At 26.3% G+C, this 12,372-nt stretch overlaps 1 protein-coding gene across 2 annotated transcripts; it reads left to right on the forward strand.

The window, feature by feature from the left end:
• Window positions 1-424: 424 nt before the first annotated feature.
• Window positions 425-11,972, forward strand: LOC127289278 (clathrin interactor 1). 2 transcript variants are annotated; one of them, XM_051317114.1, is made up of 9 exons: window positions 518-768; window positions 3,012-3,091; window positions 3,236-3,357; window positions 3,484-3,848; window positions 3,929-4,142; window positions 4,228-4,765; window positions 4,849-4,983; window positions 8,432-8,653; window positions 9,004-11,972. In XM_051317114.1, the coding sequence occupies exons 1-9, from the start codon at window positions 728-730 to the stop codon at window positions 9,084-9,086; spliced, it is 1,800 nt and encodes a 599-aa protein (XP_051173071.1). In that variant the 5' UTR covers window positions 518-727; the 3' UTR covers window positions 9,087-11,972. The 2 variants fall into 2 exon arrangements, with proteins under 2 accessions (XP_051173070.1, XP_051173071.1); XM_051317113.1 differs by lacking the exons at window positions 8,432-8,653; window positions 9,004-11,972 and adding an exon at window positions 5,286-8,196 and having other exon boundaries at window positions 425-768.
• Window positions 11,973-12,372: the final 400 nt, after the last annotated feature.

Consider the following 12,372-nt stretch of genomic DNA (forward strand, 5'->3'; position numbering starts at 1 on the left):
GACGGGGAAAATGGCCAGGAAAAACGACGGCTGTGGCGCCACTTTTGACGTAAACAGTTTTGAAAAACGATTATAAATCGAATCATACAAAACGATATTTTTGCGATACTTGAATAACTTCATTATAACAGTTGGCGACACTGAATCACTTTAACAAAATAATTCATTACTATTGGTTGTTTTTCGCGCTTTAAATTCAAAAATTTATTAACCACAATGGTAATATAAAATTATAACAATATAATAATATTATTATAATACATATAACTTTCTATGATAGTTACACTTTTAAGTAAAATTTATAAAATAATATAATGTTAAAAATAATTAACTACAATTAATAAATCAATAACAGACCATAAATAAAAACTTATACAAATACAAAGTTTACGTTTTTGACAGTTTAATATCAAAAAGTGTATAACCTCTTAAAATGTTTTTCTTTTTTTGGTGAATTCTAATGAACACAATTAATAATTTATCTGTCAATTGTAAAAATTGTTTAGAATTCATTTGAGATTATGATCTATAGATCAGTCACGCTCGCGGCACATTAGACGTGGAAGTTGGAAGTGGTTGAAAAGATAAATATGGCCTCCTCTGATGACGTTTGTTCTCATCGTGTTATCAAATGGTAGTAAAAACATCTGGTGACAGTTTCTCGTTATTCTTTCGATAATTATTTTAAAAAGTTTTGTGATAGAGTGTTTAAAAAGTGTAAATCAAAATGATGAACATGTGGAAAGTGCGAGAGCTCATGGATAAGGCGTAAGTTTTAATCCTTACAATAGTAGGAATCTAACCTTGTTTTTGCTCTTTTTCGATTTGACGTCTTTCATTTTCCTATAGAATTTATTCATTATTGTTACAAAATTTTTTATAAAAAATCTTTAGCAATGATTTTGAAAATTAAATTTTTCAAATAAATTCAATTTGATCTCGTAGGCAATTAGTTGACAATCTTCATTAATTAAAAAAAAAAAAATGTTCATATATCAATAATCTGTATATATTATTCCCGATGATTGGAAGATTCCGGAATGTAATAAAATGTCTTATCTCGTGATCGAAGAGACAGGCAATTATTCCGAGACCCCAAACACAAATTCCGCAACAATTGAATAATGTCTATAGACAGTTTGTTGGTATTCAATTTCCTGCAAACAATGTGATATCTATTTTGTTGTTAAAATTAAATTCTCATAACATCTGTGACAGAGAAAATTATGACTTTACTGTTATTAAAATTTACATGGACGCTTTGATAACTATTGTGATATAATTTTAGTTTTTTTTTTTTTAAATAAAAATGCAGTAATAAAAAATTTATCATTTATGGGTTAATATAATATTAAAGAATTTGTTTTTTGTCTGTCATACTTTAAAAATAAATAGAAATTATTTTCAATTATTCTCCTTTATTTACTATTGTGAAATAACACTTTTTTTATTACACAGAAATTAAACAAATTTCTCGCTTTAGTTTCAAGTTTTATATTTATTTTATAAATGTAAATTAGTAAAAAATTTATTAATTTGTGGGTATTTTATATTTTTTTTTATCAATTTTTTATTTAGAAATAAATTTATATTTTTTACATTATCTTTCAAAGAGAAGTTGTAAAAAGAAAATAATTATCAAAAGAAGATTGAAATTATATATTTAAACAGAAAAGATACATGAAATTCTCAAGCTCCATATATAAATGATTCATATCATGTTTTATTCATAATATAAAATCTCTTTTACTCCGGAAATGAACGCAAAAAATTTTAATTAGGCTTATTGTAATTCATAAAACCGTTTTTCTAAAAATTTCATCTCATATGTTTTACTTGAAAACCAAAACTTGTCTAGTATTATGATTGTTGGATATATAAGAAAGAAAATAAATTGACAGTCAAATGAGACACGATTTTTTATCATTTCATTCAGATTAGGTCATGGTCAACTGTCTGTTCAAAGGCAATTGAATCCAGTTTACGCAAGAGCAGGTGAAAAGGTATGCCGTCAATTAAGTAATGTACAAAATATCGAAGTCTAAAGTAATTTACTTTCATTGAACGCATACCTTTTTTTTACATTTGTGGAAAAAATTTATTGTATTTTTACTTTCTTGAAAATTTCTCATTAATGATTAAATAAAAAAGAAAAAAAAGTATGTATAATTTAAAAACTAATGTGAAATAAACAAATAAATTCATAATTTAAAAAATAAGAATATAACTTTTCGTATTAGTAGCAAAAAAAAGTACAATGACAAATTCATTCTAAATCGCAGTTTTTTTTTTGTACTTTAAACCAAAAGTTAAGGATAAATACAAAAATTCTTTCGTCTTTGTTTTCTAATCCTATAACTGGAATGTCTCTTTTCATTGTTTTTTAATGAATGAATAATGATTATATTATTATTAATCTTGATAATTTCGTTTGTATGGCGCTAAAAAAAAAAAATCGTGAAAGGTTCTATTACTACAGGTTGGAAAAAGAAGTTGTTGTCATTGCAAAATAATTCTTGCTCAAGACCTACCTGTTGTCACATATTTGCGGTAAAGGAGAAGTTGGTTTTTTCTTTTCTTTTTTGGAAATTTTTAAAAGAGAATGAAAAATCTTAAATGATCTTTTTACTCATTTCACCGTTAAATGGCAATTATTTCTTTTTTCCTTCTTCTTTTATAAATAAACAATTATTTAAAAATATGAAATGCAGGAAAGAAAGATAAAACAAACAAGTTTACAGTCAAAATGATTTTTTAATTTTCTTCAGAGATTTCACTTTTTAGTGTCTTAAAATTTAGTTTCAATTACTTTTAAAACAAAAGTATAGTATTTCTTTATCTCTATTTGCAAATAAAATTCCATCTTTTTTATTTTCAAAAGAACGATAAGAAATATTGTCAAATAGTTAAGATTATTTAAAAAAATTTGAAATAATAGAAAAATTTTATTAAAAATTTATTAGATAAATCATCTTTTATTAGAAAAAAAAAATGTAATTTAATTGTTTCAGAACGAATGTAGTTATGAATTACACAGAAACAGAGGCAAAAGTCCGTGAAGCTACTAACGATGATGCGTGGGGTCCAACAGGTATAAATTTAAAATAATAAAAAAAATAACCAATTGAAACTTATTAAAAAATTGTTAAATTTAAAAACAAACATTAATTTAAAAGAAAAAGAAATTCGAAAAATTCATTTATAATTCCAAGGGCATTAACATAATATATTTTAGGAGCAATGATGCAAGAGTTAGCTCAGGCGACATTTACATACGAGCAATTTCCGGAGGTGATGTCCATGCTTTGGAAGCGAATGTTACAAGAAAATAAACGTAATTGGCGTCGAACGTACAAGGTAACATATAAACCAGTGATTATAATCAAACCAGTTTAAATTCTTTTTTTTTTTATCTCCGTCTCTCGCTCTTAATCTCTCTCGTAAAAAGAAATTTAACGAGAAGTAATTATTTTCTATTTTCAGGCGCTTCTTCTTTTAAATTATCTGGTTCGCAATGGATCGGAACGTGTTGTAACATCGTCACGTGAACATATTTATGACTTGAAATCCTTTGAGAATTACACGTATATCGATGAATTTGGCAAGGATCAAGGTATAAATATTAGGCATAAAGTCCGGGAATTAATTGACTTTATTCAAGACGATGATAAATTGCGTGATGAGAGGAAAAAAGCTAAAAAGAATAAAGACAAGTACGTTGGCATGTCCAGTGAAGCGATGGGAATGCGATGGACGGATAATCCAAAATGGAATAAACCTAATCAAGATACATACAACGATTGGGATAGAGAATCAAGAGCAAAGGGTTTTGAAGATGCAAATAACAGGTTGATATTTAGAAATTAATTTCTTCTTTAAAATAAAATTATGATAATAATTTATAATTAATTTTAATTATCTATTGTAGCGATGATGGCGAAAGAGAAGATTCCGATAACGACGTTCGTTCCAGTCCTAGAAGAGCAGTTCGAAAAGAGTACAAGGATACTATTGAAAATATCGACAGGATCGGCAAGATACCGTCTTCTATTTCTTCTAATCCTTCACCGGCGAGGGCACCGAGACCCATCAAAAAAGTCGATTTGGGAGCCGCAGCCAATTATGGAAAAGACCAATCAAATGTCCGTGTTTTTTTTTTTTTTTTTTATTATCAAATGTAATTAATTACAATTAAATCAATATGTATTTTAATTAATTTTTTTGCAGGTAACACAAGGAAATTTAATGACGTCGCCCGTGAAACAACAGCAGCAAAAGAGCACAAATAATATTTTAAACGATTTGTTTGAGTCGAATAATGAGAATGTAACTTCGAATATTAATGAAAATAACGATGATGATGATGATGATGACTTTAATCCACGGGCAAACACGTGTTCAACAACTGTACCGTCACAAAATGTAAATATCTCAGATTTTGGGGATTTCACGAGCGCATTTGGCAATGCAACAAATAAAGCGAAGGATAATGATGAATTTGCCGATTTTACGTCGGCTTTCAATTCTGGTATGACAATTAATAGTCCAAATTCTCAATTGCCGGGAGCAGTCAATCTCAGTCAATCGATTGCCGATAATTTGAGTGGATCAATGATTACCGGTGTACAGACGAATGTTTCGCCATTTGGAAATTTGGACAGTGGAATTGTCTCGTCGCAAAATACTAATTTAATGGGAAATAATATGTTTAATTCCCTGCCATCGCAAGGAATTCAATCTTGGAATAATGGCAATAACGATACAGGTAAATAAAAATCACTAAAATATGAATTATATGAAGGTTTATTTGTGAAAATTTTTTGAAAAAAATAACATCCTATTTTACAGCTTCCAATACCGATCTTTTGACGGATCTTGGTGGTTTCAATACTCCCGCAATGTTATCGTCAGCAAATCAAACAAATAATGCAAATAATGCGAATCTTTTGAATACTATGAGTCCTCTAATATCAAATTCGACAGGTAAGAATATAATAATTGTTTTCTAATTGTTGAAACTTCCAAAATCTTCCTTATTTATTTTTTATCATTTTAGAATATAATAAGTAACAGTAAAAAAACATTAAATTTAGAAAAATTAAATATCTAAATAACAAAAGATTTTGGAAGTTTTCTCTTAAAGTGAAAAAAAAATATTTTACAAAGGGGTTTCAGAGAATATCAATTGTGCATGCGATTATTCTTTTTTTTTTTGTTTTGATGAAAACTTGCTTGTTCCTTTAAACGTTGAGAAATAATGCCCCCAAGTTAGCGTTTCCTTGCAGTTTCAAGACGAGAAGATAGACAGATAAGGAAAAGGTCCATTAATTATTCTGCCGATCTTCTTTTGGAATTTCTGCAATCCATTGGATCAATTAAATCACAAGGAAATGTTGACAAACTGAAAGCATATATCGAGGAATTCTGCAAATTTTTACCCGGACCCCTAACACCACAAAAATATCTCAATTTAGATGAATCATTTGAAATCGATGTTCTTCTATATGGAAAAATATTAGAAAAAATTATCGAAACATTCAATCACAATTGGCCTTTAACTAACAATACATTGGATTCATCAATTGAAAATCTTTTCATTGTCAATGGATGCACAACAGCATTATTTCACGAATCAATTCTCACTTTAACTAATATTCTAAAAGAAACGGAAAATGAATGGCAAATTTTCATTATTTCACGAATTTTGGAAAATTTATTAAAAAGTGATGCTCTATTGTCAGCGATTGTATATTCTTTGAAAACTTTTGAAGATAGAGAAAAAAATTCAAAACTTCATGACAATTTCGTTGAAGAAACGTGGAAAAATATTGTACAACTTTTAGTTTCTTTACCAAATCGAATAGCAAATAAGGCAAAGAAAAAAATACTCATTTGTTTCACGCCAAAAATATATTCGAAAATTATTATTTTTCATTTGAGTCGAGCAATTTTATTTTTAAACGATGGTTTCATCTACGGTAATGTGAAACCAAATGTGAAAATTATTGCAGAACTAATGGGCAAAATGTTTCTTGTAATGGATTCAAATGATCTTTGTCCATTGATTGACATTTTGTCAATGTGCTCAATTGAAAATAAAAATAATATTAAAACTTTTATTCAAACAATTTTCATTGAAGTAGATCGACGAAGTGTTGAATCAATCGTGCCTTTAATTTTGAAACATTGCAAATCAAATGCTCAAGTGAAAAGTATTTTTGACAATTTAGCGAATAATCCAACTTGGAAGTATATTTTTACCACTAAAGTGCCTTTAATGTCGTGGCATAACGATGAGAATTTAATGCAAAATCTTATTTCCTATTTAAATAATTTTCACTCAATTTTAGTGGAACTATTGTTAAAATTATTAGACGTTTGGGGCGATAAAAGTGCCATAAATCACACTTCATTTGAACAGCATCTTTACATTACAAAACTAATTATTCTATCAATAAGAAGTTTAAAAGATCGTCTAACTCCAATAGAAGTTGAAGCAATAAAAAAATTACTCTTCTCTGGTATCACCGCACATCTTGAGTCGACACAAATTTTAATAACAGCAATTGGCATGATTACGGGAGAAATAATCAATGAATGTATCAGCGAAAAGGATTCTCCAAAATTAGAATTCGAATACGATTCCTTACACAATGATGCAAAGGCATTAGTTGAAGATATTAGAAATCTAAAATTGCTTTATCAAACAGAAGAAAAATCATTGGAAACTAATTTATATCTTGACAATATTGAATTTATGTCTTTAGGTGCGAGAAAAATTTACAATCTTGGTGTTGAATGTAAAATTATTATTCCCCCTGAAATATCTTCAAAAATTCAAAATACTGAAATGAAACTTGTTCAAACAATTCCAAAAAAAGTGACAAAAATAAATCAAAATATCAACAAAATGAAAGAGGAGGAGGAAGAAATAGACAGTGATGATGATTTAATACCGTATGACATGTCAAATGATACAATAATTTCCGAAAAATTTAAACCACTTTATTTACGTGACTTACGTGACAATTTAACCACTACAGAATCAAATCAAAATCCAGAAATATTCTCCGAGAGTGTAAAAATTGCTGAGGAATTAATTTTAACTCAACTTCCAAATGATGACATTTCCTTTGGTGTTGAACTCTTGGAAATTTTTGTCAATCTCAAAGAAAATTGTCATGTTGATGATTTTAAAAAGTTAAAATTTCATGCCTGCGTAGCAATTGTCACTGTTTTTCCAAAAGAATCTGCCGATTATTTATGTCGTGAATTTTACAGTAAAGCCGAATATTATTCGGTGAGTCAGCGAATTAATTTTTTGGAAATTCTCGCTGAATCAGCTAGGAAATTGTCAAAATTTGAAATAGATGAAAAATTTGAAAAAAAAGAAATTCCAAAAAAGCAACAACAACTTTCAAAACGTCTATCACTTTTTATTGATACAACAAAAGGTGGAAAAATACGCGAAACACTTTTTGATGATGATTTCGAAGTTCCGCGAAATAATGAGAATGTCAATTGGGAGGAAATTGTTCAAAAAAGAATTGATACGAAAACAAAACGTTTTGCACATGCAACGAAAAAATTAAAGACACTGATGAATAAATTTGCTAATGTCGCTACATATTTCTTCTATCCACTTTTATATGGATTTGGACGAAATGCAAATTATGTTTATAATATTCAAAGTGAACAAACGGATGTTGATAATATTTTATTAATTAGTTTCTTGAGAACATTGGCAACAATTATGATTGCTGCTCAAAATTGTTCGACGAATGTAAAAATGGCGAGGGAAATTATTGATTTAGTTTGGACATTAAGATATCATAAGGAAGCAAAAGTTCGATTGTGTGCGATTGAAAATATTGCCGCGGTTCTCTGTATGGTTAATGAGGAATCTCTGAGAAATGAATTGTTTGAACCTTTAATGGAAGTTCGATTGTGGCTTATCGATAGTACACAAAAAGTCGTTGGCGGAGAACCTGATAGTAATTGTAAAAATTTAGGATCGCAAACTCTCGCTTTGATTAATTCCATTCTTGGCTGTTAGTTTTTTTTTTTTTTTTTTGAAAATATTTCCCCAAAATCACGTTTTTTTTTTTTATTTCATTTAATCATAATATAATTCTGTAAGTGTCTTAAATTATTTTTTTGTGAAGCATTTAGAAATAAATTTAATTTTTTAAATTATTCCGAAATAATTATTTTAAATTTGTACACACATTTTCTTTTTAGGGTATTTTGCCTATATTTTCATGTTGCTTTCAAACAATTATAATTTTAAAATTCTGTTTTTGTTATTGCAAAGTTTTTTATTTTTTTTAAAATTAAATTATTGAAATTTTTTAATAAAAGTAGATTAATAATTAAAAAGAACATTTTTTTTAAGATTTTGTCTTTTGAATAAAGAGAATATTTAATTTAGGATCGATTGGATTGTCACCAAATGTTTTAACACCTGTAACTAGTAAAGCATTAAATCAACCTTTAAGTACACCAGCGACACAAGTTGGTTTAACTTGGGCTGGTACTGGATTAAATATAGACCTTGACAATATTATGGGTGGAAAATCAAATAAAAGTGGACCAGCACCATCGATGAATCAGCTAGCTAGTAATAGTCCACAACATCATGCTAAACCCATGGGTGAGTTATATTTTAATATTTTTATTTTATTAATTTTTAATTATCTATTCACATTATTGAAAACTAGCGAAAATTATTTATTTAATTATAAAATATTACAAAACAAGTGTCAAAATCATAAATCATATGTATATAAAAGAAAAAAAATTAGTTTTAAATAATTTTTAAAAAATGTTTATGACTTCAAATCTTGACAAATATATTTTCATTTAAAAATTCGTTTAAATATTTGAATTAATAATATTCTATGATTTTACTTATGAAATCTTTAATATGTAATTTAATTATTTTTAAAAAATTTGTATTCTTTTGTTTTTCTCCTGAGAATTTGAAAAAACAATTTTTTTTAGTCTCACCAACCATGGGCCTTACGAGTCCATCGATGCAACATCCACAATCACCAAACGCAGCATTTTTCTCGGCATTTCAATGAACTTCGGCTGGCATTGAAAAATTAACTTAATAAATTTTGGGTAGGTGTAATAATAATCAAAGACTTAAAATCAACGGCGAAATGATCTTTTTTTTTTGTCAAACGAACTGAAATTGTATACGATAAGAATTTTTTTCACAATTTAAGAAAATTTTTCCCAATTTAAAAGATATTAAAAAAACAAACTTGACTTTTTCGCATTCTATTTTACCTTTGGTTTTAAGATCTTCTTTTCTAAAAAAAAAAATATAGATTTATAGAAATACTTGCTATAGTGAATTCACCTTGTTAATACTATTTTTTATAGTCTAATTTCTTTTATAAGAAAAATGATAATTTTTACAATTCCTTTTTTTAAAAAGTATAATAATTTTTATATAAGTAACGTCTTTTTGTAAGAAAGTCATAATTTTGTATATGAATCCTTTTATAAAAATTGAGCATAATTATATTAAAATGATGCATAATTTCTTTTTATATGAAAAAAAATATATATTTTGTTTTTATTTATCAATAAAATTGTATCATACTTTCATTTAAGCTCGATTTTTAATAGATAATGGGATTTGAATGAGAAACTATAGCAAGTTATCAGTAGTTAGATTCAAAATTGATACGAAAGAAAAAAAAACGAATCGCGGATGTGTTTGCAAAGCAAACGTACCAAGTTGTTAAATTTTTCATCATTACGAGAGCACTCCGAGGAAGTTATAATATGTAAATCGCATTTAACGAAAATTCTCTATATATATTATTATTATCAATATGTCATTCGAAATATCACGATGTTATTAATATAATAAAAAAAAATGTACAGTGACTTAAGAAAAACGACCGAAAGAGTGTCTCAATTTTTATACATACTGTAAAAAAATATCTTTTTGAATGATAATAATCTTGTAAAGAAAATATATTGATGTATTTTATTTGTACGAAATATTTTACTGCACACTATGAAATATACACACAAAATAGTGTGTGTATGTGTGTTAAACTCTCTCGAAACTCGAAAAATATATCATTCGAGAAGGAAAACTTGGAGAAAAAATAAAATAAAAGTTAGTAACTGTATAAAACTTTTCACAATAATGTTAAAAATGAGATGTAAATTTTTATTGGTTAAGAAGATGTGCTTCCCTATCACATATTTTCTTTGCACCAAAAATTTTATAACTTTATTATTATTATGTAGATTCTAGTAAATTAAGTGATACTTGTTAATTTAGTCTTTCTGTGTAAGTTTGAAGTTTCATTTTTTTCGTAATACCGACAAAAACATTATTCATCTTTTTTTTTTTTTTTTTTTTGACAATAGAAAATAATAAGCTTGGAGACATTTTTCAACTCGTATTATGAATATAATTTTTTCTATTAAAAATTCGAATAAAAAATTTACTTTTACTCTTGTTATTTAAAATATAAGTTGTGAAATTATTTTAAATGTAATATTAAATGTCGGTGTATTCATTACACATTTAAATATATTATAATTTTTATTCATTTCTCAAAATCTGAAGGACATTTTAGAAATATAAATCATGGGCGAAGCATATCTCTCACGTTACATAAATGCCGCCGTGTATTAGATAATGCAAAAAAAAATTTTTGTTTGACAATGGTAAAATTTTTTACAAGAAAATAAAATAATTTTGTTTTATCTTCTGTTCTTTTTAGTTATATTTCTTTTTAGATTTCAAATTTTTTGATTGGTCAAAATTATTAAATTTTTCAATAATTAAATTCATTTTTAAAGCAAAAATTAAATTCAAAAGTTGGAAATTTATTAACATATAAAACAAACAATTAATTTAGTTTCGTCTTTTTGCACAAAAAAAAACAAAATTTTATTTTCCTTCTAAATTTTACTAATTCAAACACTAATTTTTATGGCTGCTAATCTTGAACATGGTCACAAATCGATTTCAATCTTTAAACATGTAATTACCGATAACCAGACACTAACAGCTAGATTGCCAAGTGATTAAGTTTTAGATATAAGAAAAAATTGTTTTGATTGTAAGTTAATTATAATATACGCGTTACTTCTCTATTCTGAAATATATTTGCACAATTATAATTATATTTACCGAGTTTAAGAAACTCTAAAAAAGCAGCTATGATTTTGTTAATTATATACAATTGAAAATTAAGAAAAATTCTAAATAATAGTGATAAATATTTATAATTTAAATATAATTTTATGTATTTGCGCTTTTCGAAAAATTTAATGAATTTATGCTCAATTGTTTAATAATGTTTAATTTTTAGAAGAAAGTTGTAGGATTGAAAAAAAAATTGAATACTACTGAAAATGATATTCCAGAATAAGTGGAAACGCGATAATTTTAGCAATACTTGAGAATTTCGATTTAAGCGTTAGGTCTATTAAAAAATTAAAAAAAAAAAAATAGAAAATATTTATATTAAATTAGAAACGACACCTTTGGCCTTGACATATATTAATTATATAATACATGCTCAAAACCACAAAGGCATAAAATCTTTATACAAAGTTAGATAATTCGTTGCAGTCTTACTCTTAGGATAATTGTAAAACTTTCTCGAGACTGAACTGGTATAGAAATTTCTTTTAAATTTTACATTTGACCCTGCATTTAAAACAAAATATAATTTTGATAGAATACATTTTTCAAATATCAATTCTAGTACAAAAAAAAATTGATTACTTCTTCAACTTTTAATTTTAATTCTTATTTTAAATTAATTTGAAAAAAAATCCATATTTGTTAAAAAAAAAAACATATCTTTCATCGAGAATTGTTATTAGTAAAATTTTTACTCCACAAGGGAACAAAATTTCTTCACAAGAATTCCAAGTACCGAGAAAAGTTGAGCTGAGGAGATGGAAATTAAAAAAAAAAAGAATAGTCATGAGTATTATTTTTCAATGAAAACTAAAGAATTTGCCACTTTGTCAAAATGGACGAAATTTGTTTTTTTTTTAAATCGTTGCAGGATTTATTGAAAAGTTTCAAGTCGTAATTGATTATCTGTGACAATTAGAGCATTCCGAATTTTAAAATAAAGCTTCATCAGTATTTCTAGTATTATTTTGCGAATTCATTGAGTTATCGTTTAGAAATTTTGAAAATAAAAAGACTCCCAAAAATGTATTGTTTAAATGAAACGCATTTGTTTTTAAATAAAATCAAAGCCAATAATATTGTCAAATTAATTAATGACACAAAAATAAATTATTTGATTAAATGAATGAAATTAAATTGATTACATTAAAAAGAAATGTTTTTATAAAGAGACGAAAATT

The sequence above is a fragment of the Leptopilina boulardi genome, unplaced genomic scaffold (assembly GCF_019393585.1).
Source record: "Leptopilina boulardi isolate dan_hultmark-lab unplaced genomic scaffold, ZJU_Lbou_2.1 LbouV2_401, whole genome shotgun sequence".
NCBI lineage: Eukaryota > Metazoa > Arthropoda > Insecta > Hymenoptera > Figitidae > Leptopilina > Leptopilina boulardi.

Coding starts and splice junctions, on each gene's coding strand:
- LOC127289278 (XM_051317113.1), top strand. CDS start 728: ATGATGAACATGTGGAAAGTGCGAGAGCTCATGGATAAGGC. Junction 3,358..3,483: donor ATTGGCGTCGAACGTACAAG/GTAACATATAAA, acceptor TTCTATTTTCAG/GCGCTTCTTCTTTTAAATTA. Junction 4,143..4,227: donor ATGGAAAAGACCAATCAAAT/GTCCGTGTTTTT, acceptor ATTTTTTTGCAG/GTAACACAAGGAAATTTAAT.